Raw genomic sequence first — 22307 nt, 5'->3', positions numbered from 1 at the left:
CCTGCTAGTACTACAGGAAGCACTGAGCAGACACAGGCAGCCTTTGACAGGAAGGATGATAAATAGCTCATTTCCAAGATAGCATGCTCATTTCCAAGATAGCATGTGCATCCAAAATGGCACCCTATTCCCTTTATAGTGCACTGCTTTTGACCAGGTACCATAGGGCTCTGGTCAATAGTAGTGCACTATATTGGGAACAGGGTGCCATTTGGGATGCATACAGCTACTTCTTTGTCTCGGCTCATTCACAAAGAGGATGTCCTCTCTCTTATCTTGCATTAATAGTTTAGAGGGGATATGGAAAAGGAGCATGTTACAAAGCGGAGGTGGCCTGGAGAAACTAAACTCTGGCATAACACCATGAAAAACCAGCTACTAGCAGCATCAATAAAATATGGTGCTTTTAGTCAGTTTCACTGCTGGAACAAGTACCACAAGAGCACCCCAACAATAGGCTTTAATGGAGCTGTCTATTTCACACCACATCATGCTCTGTGTGTTTCTAAGACAACAGGATAAAACAAATGCATCTGAATCATGAATTTTTTATTTCTTGGTAGTTTTGCTCAAGGTCAAGAGAGAGCAGAAGCTTAACATCCTCTAATAGCATGTTTTATTTCTGCACACACACACTCACTAGCTGTGTAGAGACACACACACACTCACTAGCTGTGTAGAGATACACATACACTCACTAGCTGTGTAGAGACACACACACACTCACTAGCTGTGTAGAGATACACATACACTCACTAGCTGTGTAGAGACACACACACACTCACTAGCTGTGTAGAGATACACATACACTCACTAGCTGTGTAGAGACACACACACACTCACTAGCTGTGTAGAGATACACATACACTCACTAGCTGTGTAGAGACACACACACACACTCACTAGCTGTGTAGAGACACACACACACTCACTAGCTGTGTAGAGATACACATACACTCACTAGCTGTGTAGAGATACACACACACACACACACACACACACTCACTAGCTGTGTAGAGACACACATACACTCACTAGCTGTGTAGAGATGCACACGTACACTCACTAGCTGTGTAGAGATACACACGTACACTCACTAGCTGTGTAGAGATACACACGTACACTCACTAGCTGTGTAGAGACACACGTACACTCACTAGCTGTGTAGAGATACACACGTACACTCACTAGCTGTGTAGAGTCACACACGTACACACTAGCTGTGTCGAGACACACACGTACACACTAGCTGTGTAGAGATACACACGTACACACTAGCTGTGTAGAGACACACGTACACTCACTAGCTGTGTAGAGACACACGCACACTCACTAGCTGTGTAGAGACACACGCACACTCACTAGCTGTGTAGAGATACACACGTACACTCACTAGCTGTGTAGAGATACACACGTACACACTAGCTGTGTAGAGACACACGTACACTCACTAGCTGTGTAGAGACACACGCACACTCACTAGCTGTGTAGAGATACACACGTACACTCACTAGCTGTGTAGAGATACACACGTACACTCACTAGCTGTGTAGAGATACACACGTACACTCACTCACTAGCTGTGTAGAGATACACACGTACACTCACTAGCTGTGTAGAGACACACACGTACACTCACTAGCTGTGTAGAGATACACACGTACACTCACTAGCTGTGTAGAGACACACGTACACTCACTAGCTGTGTAGACACACACGTACACTCACTAGCTGTGTAGAGACACACACGTACACTCACTAGCTGTGTAGAGACACACACGTACACTCACTAGCTGTGTCGAGACACACACGTACACTCACTAGCTGTGTAGAGACACACGTACACTCACTAGCTGTGTAGAGATACACACGTACACTCACTAGCTGTGTAGAGATACACACGTACACTCACTAGCTGTGTAGAGATACACACGTACACTCACTCACTAGCTGTGTAGAGATACACACACACACACACACACACACACACTAGCTGTGTAGAGATACACACGTACACTCACTAGCTGTGTAGAGATACACACACACACACACTAGCTGTGGCTGGTGTGTTTTAGCGTCTTATTCTTCTGCCTGGTATGTGAAGGCTATCTCCATGTTGACTGGTATAGAGATGCATACAGACATCTTGCTATATACTTGATATTGCCACTCTTAGTCAACGCCTCAAGGTTGTTGTGAATAGCCACTTCTATGAATGACATACACATTGTTATGTGGGCTGAAGAAGAACCTTCAATACTGATATTGATGGAGGGAGGACAGTCCTTTCTTATGTCCTTTACATTGGAACATTAAACATTTTGGTGTTCAGTTTAAGTCTATGGTTGCTTCTCAAATGACACCCTTTTCCCTATATAGTGCACTACATTTTAGCATGATGCCATCGGGCTCTGCTAGTGCACTATGTTTGGGAATAGCTGTATTTTGGGGGGATTCTGTCTTTGTCTAGCAATTTGATGGTCCAAACATTTGAAATGTGATCAACCACAGCTCTCAAGCATGAGAGAAGAAAACCTCAGCTAACCGTATCTTATTTCTGGAAAGATGAGTTGAATCAACAACACTGGAACACTAGAGAGTAATATTTCTAGTGACATCTGATCAATCCTTCACCGCTCTCCAAACACTTTTTAATTATAAAATAGGAGAGTTAGGGCTGTGTAATCACAATCCAAATATTTCACCAAGACCCAAATTCCCACATGTGTTCTTGAGCTGAGAACACTGGAGCTCTTCTTTGCATAGCAACGTCTGCCTGCGCTGCCTTTCTGCTCTGCCTGCCTGCCTGCTCTGCCTTTCTGCCCTACCTGCCTACTCTGCCTGCCTGCCTGCTCAGCCTTTCTGCCCTACCTGACTATTCTGCCTTTCTGTCCTACCTGCCTGCTCTGCCTTTCTGCCCTACCTGCCTGCTCTGCCTTTCTACCCTACCTACATGCCTGCTCTGCCTTTCTACCCTACCTACATGCCTGCTCTGCATTTCTGCCCTACCTACATGCCTGCTCTGCCTTTCTGCCCTACCTGCCTGCTCTGCCTTTGTGCCCTACCTGCCTGCCTGCGCTGCCTTTCTGCCCTACCTGCCTGCCTGCTCTGCCTTTCTGCCCTACCTGACTGCCTGCGTTGCCTTTCTGCCCTACCTGCCTGCCTGCTCAGCCTTTCTGCCTTGCCTGCGCTGCCTTTCTGCCCTACCTGCCTGTCTGCGCTGCCTTTCTGCCCTGCCTGCGCTGCCTTTCTGCCCTACCTGTCTGACTGCGCTGCATTTTTGTCCTACCTGCCTGCCTGTGCTGACTTTCTGCCCTACCTGCCCGCATGTCTGCCTGCCTGCCTCTGCCTGTCTGTCTGTCTGTATCCATGTGTCTGATTGTTTTGGCAGCGCAATTTCGATCTTTCATGCAGCTGTGAATATTTGTTAAGAAGGCCCACATCGAAAGTAAAACCATTCCTTTTTGCTCCTCACACTTCAAACACTTGGCAGTGCTCTGGGAGCCATGAGAATACGGTGGGTCTCTGGAGAACCCAGCAGCAGAAAGGCCAAAGCTAGCTTGTGTCCAAAATGGCACCTTATTCCCTATTTAGTGATCTACTTGTCAAAGGTAGTGCACTATATAGGGAATAGGGTTCCATTTGAGACGCACGCCAGAGTCAAGCAGCTGCAGGGGAGGGGAGGGAACCAGCCGGTCTCTCTGAGGAGGCAATGATACTGGAAAATATTATATCAAAACCCCTTTTCTTTTCAATTCACTCTCTCCACCAACTTTAAGAGTCCCCATTAAGATTTTAATAATTGTATCATATATATTTTATTACATGTCATTTATTGGCTTTTTCCTCCACCAACAAGCTTATTTGGGACTTTTGTGGCTATGGGCTGTTTACTTCAAAGTAGTTTTGTCCTCCAGTACTTTTCCGACTCCCACTCTTCTTTTACCTACCCCCAGGTAGCGTAGGCCGTCTGTTGTGTTCACTAGCCATGGGGCTCTCTCTCTCGTTCTCCCCCTCTCTCTGTCTCTCTCTTTCTCCCCCTCTCTCTATCTGTCTATCACTATCCCTCGTGGAGGAAATGAAACCTGCCTGAATTTTGGCCCATCTACTCAGCATAGACGGACATCCTTGTGTTCGGCCCCTTCCAAATCGTTTTTTGTTGTTGCAAATACACTGTAAATTTGAGAATCTAGGCCTTGGAGAGTTTTCGCCCCACAAGACCCACCATGTTTAAAAACAGTGATGTCTTTAATCCCGCCAGGCTGCTGTTGTCCCCCTGGCCAGCCTGCGCGGTCGGGACATACCGCCAGGCTGCTGTTTTCCCCCTGGCCAGCCTGCGCGGTCGGGACATATCGCCAGGCTGCTGTTTTCCTGGCCAGCCTGCGCGGTCGGGACATATCGCCAGGCTGCTGTTTTCCCCCTGGCCAGCCTGCGCGGTCGGGACATATCGCCAGGCTGCTGTTGTCCCCCTGGCCAGCCTGCGCGGTCGGGACATACCGCCAGGCTGCTGTTTTCCTGGCCAGCCTGCGCGGTCGGGACATATCGCCAGGCTGCTGTTTTCCCCCTGGCCAGCCTGCGCGGTCGGGACATATCGCCAGGCTGCTGTTTTCCCCCTGGCCAGCCTGCGCGGTCGGGACATACCGCCAGGCTGCTGTTTTCCCCCTGGCCAGCCTGCGCGGTCGGGACATATCGCCAGGCTGCTGTTGTCCCCCTGGCCAGCCTGCGCGGTCGGGACATACCGCCAGGCTGCTGTTTTCCCCCTGGCCAGCCTGCGCGGTCGGGACATATCGCCAGGCTGCTGTTTTCCACCTGGCCAGCCTGCGCGGTCGGGACATACCGCCAGGCTGCTGTTTTCCCCCTGGCCAGCCTGCGCGGTCGGGACATACCGCCAGGCTGCTGTTGTCCCCCTGGCCAGCCTGCGCGGTCGGGACATATCGCCAGGCTGCTGTTTTCCCCCTGGCCAGCCTGCGCGGTCGGGACATACCGCCAGGCTGCTGTTGTCCCCCTGGCCAGCCTGTGCGGTCGGGACATATCGCCAGGCTGCTGTTTTCCCCCTGGCCAGCCTGCACGGTCGGGACATATCGCCAGGCTGCTGTTTTCCCCCTGGCCAGCCTGCGCGGTCGGGACATATCGCCAGGCTGCTGTTTTCCTGGCCAGCCTGCGCGGTCGGGACATATCGCCAGGCTGCTGTTTTTCCCCTGGCCAGCCTGCGCGGTCGGGACATATCGCCAGGCTGCTGTTTTCCCCCTGGCCAGCCTGCGCGGTCGGGACATATCGCCAGGCTGCTGTTTTCCCCCTGGCCAGCCTGCGCGGTCGGGACATACTGCCAGGCTGCTGTTTTCCCCCTGGCCAGCCTGCGCGGTCGGGACATATCGCCAGGCTGCTGTTTTCCCCCTGGCCAGCCTGCGCGGTCGGGACATATCGCCAGGCTGCTGTTTTCCCCCTGGCCAGCCTGCGCGGTCGGGACATATCGCCAGGCTGCTGTTTTTCTGGCCAGCCTGCGCGGTCGGGACATATCGCTTGACCTCTGTATGCATTTAAGGGTCCACTCTAGGGGCAGATTGTGTTTCGACTTTAGCAAAGTAAGAACCTCATTCAAATATGAAAGGTTACCAAGAATTTGGTAATGATTTCCTGGTATATTCTGTAATGTGAAATGAATTATCCTATAGACCTATATTTCAGTTGGTTCAATTAAGTCCGCCAATATTAGTTATGCTCTTTCTCTTGTCGAGCTATAAATAGCCCATCTGACTGAGTGATAACCCTGAGACACATGTGTCCTGCCTCTCCCATGTGAATTCCAAGCCCTGAGTTGCAGAACACAACCAATCTGTGTGCATCCATATGGCAGAGGCTTGGCATAAGCAAACCTGTCAGCCTCAGTCAGCGCTGGGAACTGGGACCTCACCGTGTAGAGTGCCTCAAATGGCACCTTATTCGCAAACAGTGCACTACTTTTGAGCCCTATGAGCCCTGGTCAAAGGTAGTGCACTATATTGGTGTTTGTCTCGCTACGAGTAAACGTTTATGCTTATCTAGACTGCGAAAGACTCGATTCAATTCAATGGACTTTATTTGTCTCCTTTAGGGCCATATCAGTAGTAGGGTCATATCAGACTTTTCAGCAGTTTCCTCCTTACCCATCCACGACTTTTATAAATGTTAAAGGACTAGTTCACTATTTTACTTGATGTTAGATAATTCTATGGACCAGGAGAAACTATGATTCATGGTTCAGTTTACTTTAAACAGCAATTACAAACTTTAGAAACCGCTAGCTAAAAACCTATGGAAGTGATGTGAGCATGTTTGCAAAAATGATGTCCAAATCACCTGAAATCAACTCCATATTTGATTTGATGTTACTTAACCCTCCTGTTGTGTTCTGGTTGAATTGGACCGATTTTACAAGTTTTCTCTCTGAAAAATGTATTTAATTTAATCTGATTGTCATAAGGCTCCATGACTTTGTCCACACAGGGCATCTGAACACACATTTTCATAACATTTGGGGTGTTTTATTTAACTTTTGTACACCTGTGGTGTTCCCGGTCAAAAATATCCGGTCATTAGAAATGAATGGGTGAGACTACAATTAGTGTATAAAATTGAGTTCAAGCAACAGCCCATTCATCAGATGGACGACACTTCCTCTCTCAGACCCCCACATGCATGTGTGTTTGAACACACACACACCTCACTTCCCTTCTTGGCTTCCATGGCAACCCCCATGGGAACCTTTCCCCAATAGAATCTTTCTCGCACGGGAACCACACCTGTTGGCATTTTCACAAACAATCGCTACATTGTTTCAATAATATATAGAACTTTTCTCGCAGCTCTGGTATATAAAGCTTTTTTGAGGCCTTGCTCACAATTCATTCTGTGGCAGCACAATGACCAAACGATATACTGTATGTGAGACTCTTGATCATATCTTTAATCATGACACTGGTGAGGAGGAGAGAGGCCAGGAAACTGACAGTGAAGATGCATTAGAGGAGGAAGTGTCAGAAGTTGAAGACAACACAGAATATGATCCAGACCAAGAGACAACCGATGTGGAACAATCCAGTGATGAGGACCCTGCTGAGGTTGTTGTTACATTCTGGTCAAAGAATTTGTCCTGGTCTTCATCCCCACCTGAGAGGAGAGGTCGGCTGTCGGCTGAAACTGTTATCAGGATGACACCAGGGCCAACAAGATACGCCTTGTCCCGGGTTGATGACATAACATCCTGCTTCGAACTGTTCCTGACAGAGACAATGGAAACTATAGTGATAAACATGACCAACTTGGAGGGGAGACGCGTTTACAAAGACAACTGGAAGGCGTTAGACCGGACAGACGTCCAAGCATACGTGGGTCTCTTGATTTTGGCTGGTGTGTACAGATCCAGAAACTAACCTACACCAGTTTATGGGATGCAGAGTCTGGTCGGGGGATTTTTCGTGCCACTATTGGACTCCAGACATTTCAGGTGTTGTCACGGGTGATTCGCTTCGACAACCGTGATACAGGACCAGGCTGCCGTCAACAAGACAAGCTGGCGGCGATCAGAGAGGTTTGGCACTAGTGGGTGGAGCGCCTGCCACTCATCTATAAACCAATTCCAGACATCTCAGTGGATGAGCGTCTGGTCACATTTAGGGGACGCTGCCCATTCAAACAGTGCATGCCAAGCAAACCGTCTAATTATGGAATGAAGATATGGGCAGCATGTGATGCCAGGACAAGTTATGCCTGGAACATGCAGGTTTACCCCGGGAAACCTACTGACGGTGTTCCCGAAAGGAACCAGGGGAAGCGGGTGGTCCTGGAAATGACTGCAGGTCTCCAGGGGCACAACATAACGTGACAATTTCTTCACCTCATATGCTCTTGGTTAGGAGCTGCTCCAAAAAAAATGACCATGGTGGGGACGGTCAGAAGGAACAAGCCTGAGTTCCCTCCTGCCTTACTCACCACCAAGGACAGGGATCGATTTTCCTCTAAATGGGCCTTCACCGATACACACACTCTTGTGTCCTACTGCCCGAAGAAAAGAAGAATGTGCTCCTGACAGGGATGCCGCTGTGAGTACCAGGGAGGACAGGAAGCCCAGCGGTGTCCTGGATTGCAACAGGAACAAAGAGGAGTTGACAACCTTGATAAGGTATGTTACTTTTTATCTTTCAGGTCTCATGTACTTTTTTTTCTATTACCAGATTGTTTTATCTGCACCATAAAAATAAGACCTGTTGTTATTTGGTGAAATGCTCATTGAATTTGTGAACAATATGGAGTCAATTCTATTCAATTGATTATGTAAATATCTTTTAGATGTGATAAATGAAAACAACGCTTTGATGCAATTTTCCATGTTACTATGCAAGACATAAAGTATTACTTGTATATACTCATTCTTTTATTTACTGATTGTTGCACTTCTACAGGTTACTGGCACATACTCTTGTCAGAGGATGACGGCACGTTGGCCCATGGTGGTGTTCTTCAACATCCTGGATGTGTCGGCCTACAGGGCGTTTGTGGTGTGGATGGAGATGATTCCAGGCTGGAAGCAGGGGAAGTTCTTCAAGAGGAGACTATTCCTAGAAGAATTGGGGAAAGCCACGGTGGCACCCCTCACTCAAAGGCGCCAACACCTTCCTCCAACACCATCCTCTGCTGGATTGGTGAGAGATATACAAGGGCCAGAAGCTAGATCTACGGCCGCCAGAGACAGAAGAGACAAAACGAAGAGGTGCAATCTGTGTGCACCACGAGATGTCAAAATGAGCGTTATGTGCCATAAATGCATTACATATATTTGCAAGGCACATGCAGCAACCACCACGTATTGTCCAACATGTACATGAGAACACACAAAATGTATCCACCATTGATTGACAGATTGTGAACATTTGAATGTTTTTGTTAGTAATACTGTTATTGTTACTGTTGCTCTTTAATGTGTTCAGACATACATTTTGTAATATGGTAAAGTTTTCATGTGTATGAGCTCAGGTCAATGAGGCCTACAGGCCATAAATAGCAAATACAAGTTCAAAACTTGTAATGTTCACAAGAGCTTAAGTTGATAAAAAGATCTAACACAACATTAGGTGATAATATATGTATTATTATGGATTTATAATCAGCTATAATAGGGGCGGTCATTTTGGACCGGGAACACAGAATGAATGAACATGAAACCAACCCAACAGGAGGTGATTTGGCCATAAAAACACAACATGCTGGCATGCCCCATTACTTCCATCGATTTGCAGCGTGTGGTGGCTGAAGGCAGCTGAAGTTTGTAATGGCTGTATATAGAGAACTGAACCATGACTTACAGTTTCTCCGTCCCCATAGACTACTTTCAGGGTGAGGAATCGTCTAACGTCAAGCTGTAAAATAGTGAACTTCAGTAGAGTCATGTCAACTAGTATTAAGTCAACTAGAAGCACTCGAATGTCAAAGCCAAACCTCATAATGTACTGTATGTATTTAGCAGACGCAGGCTAACTTGGATGTGGCTGTATTTGATCTAAGTGGAGTTGCCATGTAAGAGAGCTCTTGGTTTGTAATATTTTCCTTAGATATCGTAATAACACGGGGTCCTTAGAATATAATAGTATATGCCATCTAACAGACGCTTTTAACCAAAGTGACTTTTTCATCCTCAAATACATTTTCTCATGGGTGGCCACAGTGGGAATCGACCCTCGATCCTGACGTTGGAAAAGCGCCATGGCCTACCAACTGAGCCACGCAATTCATTCTTCACAAACCCAGACACTCATTCAGCGGGTTAGTGGCAGACAGACAAAAAATCTTCAAAGTTCAAAAAGTATTTTTCATCAACCGTTAAAGAAACTAAGAACTGAACCTCTGCCTTGGCTCCAGTCTGTGCTGTCAGAGTGAGTCACCTAGCAGATGGGTCCTACAGTAGCTCCGCCACCACAGGCTCAGCTGCCGCTCTGCATTAGTGGTGCTTCACCCTTCTAGGCCTGAACATCTCTCTGTGTACAAACACCACTGACCTTACCAAACACTGCTGGCTCCTACAAAACGTGTGTGTGTGTGTGTGTGTGTGTGTGTGTGTGTGTGTGTGTGTGTGTGTGTGTGTGTGTGTAGAAACAACACTTCCCCATACACTGCTGGCTCCTACACAACACACGGCTCATTCATCAGGCTAACCAGCCAGCTTAGCACTTGTCTGTCCTACTCACAGATGTATAGAAGAGCAGCTAGCGGAGTGGCTAGGCTAGGGCTGGTGGTAGGGCTGGTGGCTGGGGTTGTGTTGGGTTGGGGCTGAGGCTGGGCAGGGCTGGTGGTAGGGCTGGTGGCTGGGGTTGTGTTGGGTTGGGGCTGAGGCTGGGCAGGGCTGGGCGGAAGCTAGGGCTGGTGGCTGGGGTTGTGTTGGGTTGGGGCTGAGGCTGGGCAGGGCTGGGCGGAAGCTAGGGCTGGTGGCTGGGGTTGTGTTGGGTTGGGGCTGAGGCTGGGCAGGGCTGGTGGTAGAGCTGGTGGCTGGGGTTGTGTTGGGTTGGGGCTGAGGCTGGGCAGGGCTGGTGGTAGAGCTGGTGGCTGGGGTTGTGTTGGGTTGGGGCTGAGGCTGGGCAGGGCTGGTGGTAGAGCTGGTGGCTGGGGTTGTGTTGGGTTGGGCTGAGGCTGGGCAGGGCTGGTGGTTGGAGCTCGGGCTGTACTGTGCTGGTCAGGCAGGCAGCAGACCGGGTGACTGATGTAGTGAGTAATGTGTGTTTATGTTCCAGGGGAGCGGGCTCAGCAGGGCTCCAGAGTGGTGGCCGTCCGGCTGCCCTTCACCGGCCCAGAGGAAGAAGAGGAGGAGGGCTCTGTCAGTCTGGGGCTCAGCACCAGAGGAGGAGGAGGAGACACAGACTCATCAGGGAATGACGTGTTCTAGTGCTGCTGACCCGCTTTAGTCATTACTGAGACATTACAGAAAAATGCCTCCAAGACGCCAACTACTTCCATCTCCGTTTCATCACACTCAGTGGAACGATGGTGAGACCACTAAAGCCTTCTTACCAGGTCTGGACAGAGCTCAGCAGAGAGAGATAACATTCCATTTCTTGTGAAGATCTTCAGACAGTCGCTATTTATTTACCACTGGAACCAATGTGTTTGGACCAATTTGCCTGTCAGATAATCAATGTATTGTATGTAGCAATAATCAATTCTAGTTTTTTTTACCAATAAAGTTGATACTTTTTAGTGTTTTAGTAACAACTGTTATATAAACTGTTATCTTAACTTCATACTTACCCTATGCAAATGAAAGATTTTTCATTCAAATACACATTTTCATTTAAACACAGCCAACTCCAGGCATATCAGTTAAGTGGTTGTTTTCATAGCTGCATTGTGATATTCAGACAAGTCAGCCAGTCATTCAAATGTTTCGTTGAGTTATTTCCCAAGCCCATGTAAACAGTGATGTCATGGTCATGCTACTACAGTACATTGCACTAGACTAGGAGATTGGCTTTTCACCTCATTACACACCCATTTGCTTTCCTGCTGCCCCAGATGAAGATAGTATCTCCGTCCCAAATGGCACCCTATTCCCTGCATATAATGCACTACGTTTGACCAGGGCCCAAAAGGTAGTGGACTATGTAGGGAATAGTGAATTTGTGACTCCGCCAGTATATCTGATGTTGGTGTGCTGTACGCATCACTAACAACGCCAGCCTAAGGAGCATCCTGTTTCAATTCACCAAGTGTGCCAAGAGGAGAAACTAAATGAGCGTTCCTCTCCCTCCTAGCTAAACCAAAGAGAAGAAGTCTAGTTGGGTCCCATTCCTTATCCAAATGAAGGAGATGTTGAATCTGCTATAAACTGCTGCTCACTCTATGGGGTAGCCTGGAATCCAAAACAGAATATCGCTCCATTTGACTAGTGTTTCACTTCACTGATCGACTGAATCAGTAAAGGGTTGTAGCTAAGTAGAGGAGCAGGATTAAATGTGGCTCCATGTCAGGCCATGCAGTATAGTGATAAGTCACAATGATAAAGAGAGGAAGGAAATGAGATTAAAGACAGGAGGGCAGATGGTCTGACATGACACTGACCAGGAAACTGCACCTTTATCTGCAACAGCTCTCTCTCTGTCATTCTCGCTCTCCCTCACCCCATCTCCCTCCCTCCCTTCCTCTCTCTCTCTCTCGCTCTGCCTTGTATCTTCTTTGAAATTGTAAATAGTATTTGATGTAAATTGGCGTAAGATAGATTTCAGCTTTTCAACGACAAATTCATCCTACATTGTTGGAGTTGTTTTTTTGGATGGGCATGTTCTGTTGAGAAATGCTTCCATTACAGAAAATCAAGGTCTGTGTCCCAAATGGCACCCTATTCCCTTCATAAAGCCTTCTTTGCCCTTGTTAAAAGCAGTATGCCATTTGGGATGCAGACAAGGTCTTCCAGTTCATCTGGGGCCATGGCACACGTTCCTGTCGAATAGTAAGACTTACTACACTACAGTACGATGACCTCAGATACATGTAGTGTGTCACTAGCTGGGATTGCTGAGCCGGCCCTGTCCAGGGGAAATATCAAACTTCAGCTAATCTCTGAGCTGGTCTTAAATGTCTGAGCTACAGCTAATCTCTGAGCTGGGGCAAAAACTCTTAACTGTTTAGTAAAGACTAGACCAGAGGTTGAGGGGTGCAGAGCATTCTCTCTCCCCACCCCCACCTCAGTGCCTCCAGCTTTCTCTCGGCCAGCCCGGCCCAGCTGTTTATCAAAGCCAGATGTGAGGGGCGGGAAGAGGAGGGAAATCGAGCGTGACATTGACCACTCTCCTCTCACAGTCAGGCACCAGAATGCATTGCAGCGAGGGACAGGACGCCACTTATTTTTACCCACAACCCTACAGCAAACCCAGCCTGGTCCCAGATCTGTCGATGCTGTTTAGCCAACTCCTTGGCATATGACATGACAATGACCATAGGAGTTGGCACGACAGCACAATCACAACTGGAACCAGGCTACAGTAAGCGCCACTGTCGTCACTGTGGCGTTTTAACACATCGGAGATAGCACCCTTTCAATATTACTTTGGAGCTTTTCAGCTGAGACACCCTTTGGACTCCAGAGAGAGGTCTGACATGATTTAGAGGTTTGCTGGCAGTCCAAACATGGAGTTTTCTAACCCTGACATGAACCATAGGCACCTTATCCCCTACATAGTGCACTACTTTTGACCATGGGGCCCTGGTCAAAAGTAGTGCACTATTTAGGCAATAGAGTGCCATTTGGGACACAGCCACTGGCATCCTTATGGAGGAGATACTGTAGTTAGAATTGCACTTAAAACACCGTGTTTTTTTACCCCACAGGAACTTCCATCTGTGGATATGAAAGAGGCTGTATATTTGGGAGGGCTTTGAGTGCGTGTTATTCATATTCCATTTGAACCTCAGGGAGGATTCCGCGGTGAGTGTTAGGGTGTTAAATGGGGTGAAATGAAGGTGAAATCCATGCAGAACATTAAGGATTCATACCTATTGGCTGATAGAGAGAGAGGCTGTTTAGTTGGAAAATGTTGTAATGATGACTTGGAAAACCCTTAGTAGTGTCTACAAATGTTTATCGTCTTTCAAGATGAAAGACGCTACTTTGTGTGTGTGTGTGTGTGTGTGTGTGTGTGTGTGTGTGTGTGTGTGTGTGTGTGTGTGTGTGTGTGTGTGTGTGTGTGTGTGTGTGTGTGTGTGTGTGTGTGTGTGTGTGTGTGTGTGTGTGGGTTGTGGTAAAGCAGTACAACTGATTCTCAAGCATTACTAAGCATTCATATTTCTAACATTTCATTTGGGTTCCATGATTGAATGAGTGCCTTATCTGAAAGCTTTAAGTCCGCTGCTGCTGAGTAGACCACACAACAAGCCACTACTCTACTGGCTCAGTTAAACCTATAGATCATATTAATCATGGCTTTTACAATGTTGATGATAATTGTTTGAGCCTATGTGTCTGAAAGGAATACTGTAAACTTTGAAGTTGCATTCAGATTACATTGATGGAGACCATCAAATGTGGAAGTTTGTATTTTTAATCTTTGTTTAATTATCTACAGCGTTGCATTTCTACGTTTTTGACTCATTCCAAAGGATCCCTCCCTGATGACTCTCAAAATGGCAATTAAATCTGCATATCAAATTAGCTTTTTCCTTTAATTAATCATGTGAAAGGACTTCATGGGTGAGTCCCAAGTGGCACCCTATGCCCTATATAATGCACTGCTTTTAAGCAGAGCCCTATGGGCCCTGGTCAAAAGCAGTGCACTACAAAGGGGATAGGGTGTAATTTGGGACAGAAACCCTGTATTTCTCTATCTATCCCCCTGCCTGCCCCAGTCAACGTCAACTTCGGGAGCCAGTTAGTTAAGATAATATACTAAGGAGATTATGAATGATTTAGATCCTGAGTAGTCGGTTTGGACACAAACAACAGCTTTAGTTTCCTTAAGGTGATGGGCTTCATTAGGTAGAATCCTGGTCTGGGTTCCATACGGCACGCTGTTCCCCACATAGTGCACTACTTTTGACCTGGCCCCTATGGGCCTTAGTCAAAAGCAGTGCACTACATAGGGAATAGGGCGCCATTTGGGACGTATCCCTATTTGATTGGTGTATAGGAGGAGCCTTGTTATTAGGCCCTACTGAGTTTTAATGGGGATAAACCCAGCAGGAGGGCCATAGTTACTGGACTGGATCCAGAACCGCATGGCTGGCAGGCTCGGCGTGAATTCTGTTCTAGTCAGCCAAATCAGGCTCGCCGTGAAGTCTGTTCTAGTCAGTCACATCAAGCTCGCCGGTCAATGACACATGCAACTCTATACGCCCTTGCTAGAAAACTGCATTCCAATGAACTCATTACTTTACAGAATGTTTTCTCTCCCAGTCTGAGCTTCATTATGAAGTGTTTGTGTGTGTGTGTGTGTGTGTGTGTGTGTGTGTGTGTGTGTGTGTGTGTGTGTGTGTGTGTGTGTGTGTGTGTGTGTGTGTGTGTGTGTGTGTGTGTGTGTGTCTGGCAGCTGTTAGATCCCTGTACATGAGGGATCAGAACATCACCCCCTCTCCTTTTCCCACCTGAGACAGTGTTTGATGAATGGATAGGTTTAAGAATCCTAAGCACACCTATCGATACTGTAGGCAAATGTTTTTTTATTGATAACCGAAGATAGACCCCGGCCTGTCATTTCCAAGGGGAGCAAATTAATCATAGTGGGCAGAACAAGCAAGGAGGTGGGCAGGGCCTCCCGAGTGGCGCAGCGGTCGAAGGCACTGCTACGCAGTGCTAGAGGCGTCACTACAGAGCCGGGTTCGATCCCAGGCTGTGTCGCAGCCGGCCGCGACAGGTAGACCCATGAGGCAGCGCACAATTGGCCCGGCTGGGATGTCGTTGTCCTATCGTGCTCTAGCGACTCCTTGTGGCGGGCCGGGCGCATCCACGCTGACTTTGGTCGCCAGCTGTATGGTGGCACATTGGTGGCTTCTGGGTTAAGCGAGCAGTGTGTCAAGAAGCAGTGCGGCTTGACGGGGTCATGTTTTGGAGGAAGCATGGATCTCGATCTTTGCCTCTCCCGCGTCCATACGGGAGTTGCAGCGATGGGACAAGACTGTAGTTATCAATTGGATATCATGAAAATTGGGCAAAAAGGTAAGGGAACTCCTACTCTGAAGTGCGCGTGTGCAATAACACCATTTTTTTTAAACTTTGGCAAATGGTAAAGTCTACAAAACTTAAGTCTACTCTGTTCGTAACAGATTATAGTTTTGGAAACAAAAGAGTATTGAGATCAAATGTTTCGTCGATGAGAAAATTTGCAGTATGTCGGCCAAAATCCATCCCGCTCCATCTTCTCCGACTGCCAGCCACTGGCCTTCCTTTTCAATCAAATCAAATTGTATTTGTCACATGCATAGACAACAGGTGTAGACTAACAGTGAAATGCTTTCTTATGGGTCCTTTTCTAACAATGCAGAGTTAAAGATAATATAAAAAAATATATAAATAATGAGACAGAGATTAACGAATAAAAAATAACATGGCTAGATATAGGGAGTAGAAAATAACATTACTATATACCGGGAGTACCAGTATCAAGTCGATGTGCAGGGCGACAAGGTAATTGAGGTAGCTATACACTGTACATATAGTTAGGGGTAAAGTGACTAGCAGCAGCGTATGGGGTGAGTGTATGCAAGAGAGTTAGTGCAAAAAAAGAGTCAATGCAGGTAGTCCGGGGAGCCGTTTGATTAGCTCTTACCATATTTGGTGGTGAGTGGGAATGCCAAGCAGATGTTTCAGATTCATACATCCGTTGAAACATCTGGCTCCATCTTCTATCTGTGCTATAGCCCTCAGAGCTTAGCCTTGATAACTGGCCTGAATTATGGAGCTATGTAGATATGTCGGATTGTTAGGCAGAGTTGAGTACAAACATAGTCCTGGCACATGGTTTGTGAACTGTTACGCAAAACAACACAGATTCAAAACATAGAATTTTTCAATTTAAGTTGTTATACAAAGTTATTGCAACCAATAGAATGTTATATATATGGGGGATACAACCGTCGCAGATTCTGCTTGTTTGTGTTGGTACGGTCCATATGTAGCTTGTTTTTGGTCACAGGTCCAGGAATGGTTAAAGAATTGCAACATTTACCTGGAGCTAACTCTGCAGATAGCGCTGCTGGGTGATTTGAAAAGTCATAGTCAGTCGATCAATAATATAAAAATACTTTTAGCAAAAATGTTTATCTTTAATTTACAATCTGTAGAAACGATGAGAATAGAAAGCTTCAGAACTTTTGTGAAACATCACAGTACAGTTGAAAAATATATGGAAAATAGAAATAAAAAATGTATGTTGTTAAGAGATAGATGGGAGGGGTTGAGTGGAGCTGAAGGATGGGACTAAAAACGAACAAAAGATAACTGATGTAAAATATACAGTGTCCTTGAAAATTATATAGTATGTATAAGCAGGAAGTAGAAGCCTAAGTATTGTTATCCATTAGTTTACTCCTTAGGGGAGGGTTTAGGTGAAAATAATAAAGGAAAATATATTTTTTTAAATATATACAGTACCAGTCAATAGTTGGGACACACCTTCTCATTCAAGGGTTTTCTTGATTTTTAAAAATATTTTCTACATTGTAGAATAATAGTGAAGACATCAAAACTATGAAATAACACATATGGAATCATGTAGTAACCAGAAAAGTGTTTAACAAATCAAAATATATTTTATATTTGAGATTCTTCAAAGTAGCCACACTTTGCCTTCATGAAAGCTTTGCACACTCTTGGCATTCTCTCAACCAGCTTAATGAGGAATGCTTTTCCAACAGTCTTGAAGGAGTTCCCACATATGCTGAGCACTTGTTGGCTGCTTTTCCTTCACACTGCGGTCCAACTCATCCCAAACCATCTCAATGGGTTGAGGTTGGATGATTGTGGAGGCCAGGTCATCTGATGCCGCACTCAATCACTCCTCCTTGGTCAAATAGCCCTTACACAGCCTGGAGGTGTGTTTTGGGTCATTGTCCTGTTGAAAAAGAAATGAGATGGGATGGTGTATTACTGCAGATGGCGTATTGCTGTATCAACAGTGAAGAGGCGACTCCGGGATGCTGGCCTTCTAGGCAGAGTTGCAAAGAAAAAGCCATATCTCAGATTAGCCAATAAAAATAAAAGGTTAAGATGGGCAAAATAACACAGACACTGGACAGAGGAACTCTGCCTAGAAGGCCAGCATCCCAGAGTCGCCTCTTCACTGTTGATGTTGAGACTTTGTTTTGCGGGTACTATTTAATGAAGCTGCCGGTTGAGGACGTGTGAGGCGTCTGTTTCTCAAACTAGACACTCTAATGTACTTGTCCTCTTGCTCAATTGTGCACCGGGGCCTCCCACTCTTTCTATTCTGGTTAGAGACAGTTTGCGCTGTTCTGTGAAGGGAGTAGTACACAGCGATCTTCAGTTTCTTGGCAATTTCTCGCATGGAATAGCCTTCATTTCTCAGAACAAGAATAGACTGATGAGTTTCAGAAGAAAGTTCTTTGTTTTCTGGCCAATTTCAGCCTGTATTCGAACCCACAAATGCTGATGCTCCAGATCAAATCAAATTTTATTGGTCACATACACATGGTTAGCAGATGTTAATGCGAGTGTAGCGAAATGCTTGTGCTTCTAGTTCCGACCATGCAGTAATATCTAACAAGTAATCTAAGTAATATCTAACAAGTAATCTAGTACTCAACTAGTCTAAAGAAGGACAGTTTTATTGCTTCTTTAATCAGGACAACAGTTTTCAGCTGTGCTAACGTCATTGCAAAAGGGTTTTCTAATGATCAATTAGCCTTTTAAAATGATAAACTTGGATTAGCTAACACAACGTGCCATTGGAACACAGGAGTGATGGTTGCTGATAATGGGCCTCTGTATGCCTATGTAGATATTCCATAAAAAATCAGCCGTTTCCAGCTGCAATAGTTATTTACAACATTAATAATGTCTACACTGTATTTCTGATTGACTTGATGTTATTTTAATGGACAAAAAATGAGCTTTTCTTTCAAAAACAAGGACATTTCTCAGTGACCCCGAACTTTTGAACGGTAGTGTATATTTACAAAAATATATATGGGGGATTGGAAATGATGCAGACAAATTGATTAAAGCTACAATCTATCTGTAATATTAAAGCTGATCTACCCCTGATTTTCTTTTGTCTGAATCACGTAGTCCTGGCTGCCTGATGCGTTGTCAACAATATAGCTCGTTGATGTGTAAAAGGCATCATTTTATTCAAATCAACAGGAGATTCTGCAAGCCAATAGGAAATGGAGAACAACAGACATCTGACTTAACCATGCATTCATTTGAACAAGCCAGCCTACAGGAGATTCCTCCCATTCAGTTCACCTCTCTTTTTGGATTGAATGAAATCTACAATACAGTACATCGGTAGACCAATATTATGTTACATTTTATATACAGAACAACAAGAACGGGACAGTGAGTGTATGTTAAAGTGGGATGGTGCAATGCATTGGACTTGTGTATTCAATGTGCCAATGTTGTAATTGTAATTAAAAGGCTCACGGTTCCTGGATCCTGGTGAGAGAAACGCATCATGTCTGTCAATGAAGATTATCTAGATATTTGTCCGTGGTGTTTCTAGCTGTAAGACAACACCAGTGTCTGTGGATGTTCTGGTTTAGTGGCGATGACCTTCCTGGTGACTTCACACTTCCACAGAGGGAGCAGTTGCGTCCACATGCGTGGAAGTAAGTGCTCAATCGCTGACCCTTTTCTCAAGAAGACAGGATTCTCTTTGTCAGGGAAGAGAGAAAGAGAGAAAACGGAAGACACGCTGAGAAGAGAGGAAGCAAGACAACAATCAAGCCCCTCATGTCCTCTCCCACCACCCCCATGCCCTTTGCCTATGTTCAGTCCAAACCAACCCTGATCCAGGCAGCTGTTTTCTGCAGCTGTAGAGACTCCTGGACATAGGCTTTCCCCACTACACATACAGAGCCTCCTATTTATACAGCCAGGGGCCCCAAGTTGTGTAGCAACGCGTGGGCTGTAAGTGTCTAGGGGCCTCTGAACAAAAAGCTACATTTACAAGTGAAGTACAGTAGTTTGTTTTTTAATAATGAATAATAATTGATTAAACTTGTATAGCGCTTTTCATTACATTTTATTTTTATCTCAAAGCTCATAAAAAGCAAACCACACAAACAACACATGTTAATTGACATGGTAGAGACAGAGATTGAATGTCTCTATTTGGCTTTGGATGAAAGGCTGGGAGTAGAGGCAGTTTGGATTGGAAAGACCTTGTAGCTTCAGTGGAGGAGGCATAAATGGTACAGCCAAAGAGAAACAAAGACAGTCTGACAAACAGGCCTGGAGCGCTTCATCAGTTCACCACATCTGCTTCTCCGACGATCAGTTCCTCCGTACGACCCGCTCCAGTAGGTACTGGTCCTCTATTCTCGAACATGTAGCACCCTACCTGGGTGATGCCATGGTTGCTGAAAAGTGCACAAAATGCCACTTCATCTTAGCAGTGGTTAAGAACGGCCCCTGAGCCTCTTCTGCCATCTCTGGACACAGCATGCAGTACTTGTTTTAATTCTTCCCGACAGATGAAACCATAAAGCCAGAGCTGCATTATTTGAATCCAAACAACCAGCTAGCTAGTTGTAAGCCAAAAATATACTTTTCATCCCAATTCTGCAACTCTGAGAGTCAAGACCACGAGATGTAAGTGATCAAAAACATTCAAAAAAACACAAAAAATGTGCGGAATGATGTACAATATTTTCAGCGCTCTTTGCCTAGGCGGCGCTATGGCAACCACAGAACTGAACTTTTGGGATATTTACAATTTATTGGAGTAATTTCTCAAATCCCATTGTCATTATAATTTCGGAAATCAAAACGTGAAGACAATAAATACATTAATTAAAGCCCTAGACAATAGTTATTACAGTGTATAGAGTGATAGACCGTATAGGCCTATATACTGTGTATATCTGAGTGAAGGGCTGTGATATTAGCACGGCTCCATACAGTCCTGATTACTTATTTAGCCGACTGAGGTTGCTGCGTCATGGGGTTTTCACAGCTGGAGCACAGGAGAAAAAAAAGGGGGGCAGAGGTTGAGACAGTGAATAATGCAAGGATGTAGAAAAGAACATAAAGCTGAAACTCAGCACAGAGGCACTGGAATGAGCTTCATCAAGTAAATATAGAAAATAATACAAATTTGCCTACTAGTTGCTCCCAACTGGAGAATCAGCGTCCTCGGGCAGTGCCGTAGGCTCCAAGCACCGAACATGTCTGCCTGTCTGTGCAGCTGAAGTGCTAGGCTACTCCCTGTAGGCTACAGATACTAAATTAGACTCTGAAGACTTTTGTGTCTCTTCAATTTTCAGCACACATTTCTTTTAATTGTTTCTGGTGGAATGAACAAAGATCAGTTAACCTGATTCCTTTGTTGTCCTCATGAGAAGACGGCTTAGTCGTGTGAAACATGCTGTGTGCTGTTTATGTAAATCATTATTGCACTGTATTACCATAGAAATCAATTTAAACATATCTCAAAATTAGCCTTCGCTTGTTTTTGACGATTCATATCAGCAGTTCTACATGGCTCTATGTGTTACTGTCAGAGAGTAGGAAGGAAGAGGGAGGTTGGGTAGAACTGTCTGACATTTCTGGTTTTTCACACTTCTAACCCTTGGGGACCAGGCTGTCACTGGCGTGTCTGACTCTACACACTCCAGATGTGTCTGTCATTATAAGCATGTTATTTTTCATGGAAATGCCTCATGTCGTTTCAGCTAACAAATGTAGTTCTCTACAAACACAATTTGGGACATTATCTGAGATAGTATTGACAAATTTGAGGGTACAGTTTTGAGATTTAAAAGGGAAAAAATATACACTGCTCAAAAAAATAAAGGGAACACTTAAACAACACAATGTAACTCCAAGTCAATCACACTTCTGTGAAATCAAACTGGAATAGACAACAGGTGGAAATTATAGGCAATTAGCAAGACACCCCCAATAAAGGAGTGGTTCTGCAGGTGGGGACCACAGACCACTTCTCAGTTCCTATGCTTCCTGGCTGATGTATTGGTCACTTTTGAATGCTGGCGGTGCTTTCACTCTAGTGGTAGCATGAGACGGAGTCTACAACCCACACAAGTGGCTCAGGTAGTGCAGCTCATCCAGGATGGCACATCAATGCGAGCTGTGGCAAGAAGGTTTGCTGTGTCTGTCAGCGTAGTGTCCAGAGCATGGAGGCGCTACCAGGAGACAGGCCAGTACAACAGGAGACGTGGAGGAGGCCGTAGGAGGGCAACAACCCAGCAGCAGGACCGCTACCTCCGCCTTTGTGCAAGGAGGAGCAGGGGGAGCACTGCCAGAGCCCTGCAAAATGACCTCCAGCAGGCATGTGTCTGCTCAAACGGTCAGAAACAGACTCCATGAGGGTGGTATGAGGGCCCGACGTCCACAGGTGGGGGTTGTGCTTACAGCCCAACACCGTGCAGGACGTTTGGCATTTGCCAGAGAACACCAAGATTGGCAAATTCGCCACTGGCGCCCTGTGCTCTTCACAGATGAAAGCAGGTTCACACTGAGCACATGTGACAGACGTGACAGAGTCTGGAGACGCCGTGGAGAACGTTCTGCTGCCTGCAACATCCTCCAGCATAACCGGTTTGGCGGTGGGTCAGTCATGGTGTGGGGTGGCATTTCTTTGGGGGGCCGC

General features: G+C 45.9%; 1 protein-coding gene across 1 annotated transcript in view; it reads left to right on the top strand.

The window, feature by feature from the left end:
* kiaa0586 (KIAA0586 ortholog) overlaps positions 1–14043 on the top strand; it is a 117112-nt gene extending 103069 nt beyond the window's left edge. Inside the window, exon 31 of the mRNA XM_029729703.1 lies at positions 10758–14043. Within this exon, the coding sequence (XP_029585563.1) occupies positions 10758–10909 (152 nt within the window). The 3' untranslated portion in view covers positions 10910–14043. The remainder of the gene's footprint in view (positions 1–10757) is intronic.
* The last annotated feature ends 8264 nt before the right edge of the window (positions 14044–22307 follow it).

The sequence above is a fragment of the Salmo trutta genome, chromosome 33 (genome assembly GCF_901001165.1).
Source record: "Salmo trutta chromosome 33, fSalTru1.1, whole genome shotgun sequence".
Classification (NCBI taxonomy): Eukaryota; Metazoa; Chordata; class Actinopteri; order Salmoniformes; family Salmonidae; genus Salmo; species Salmo trutta.
Note: the sequence above shows the minus strand (reverse complement) of the source record. Positions and strands in the feature narration are given on the sequence as shown.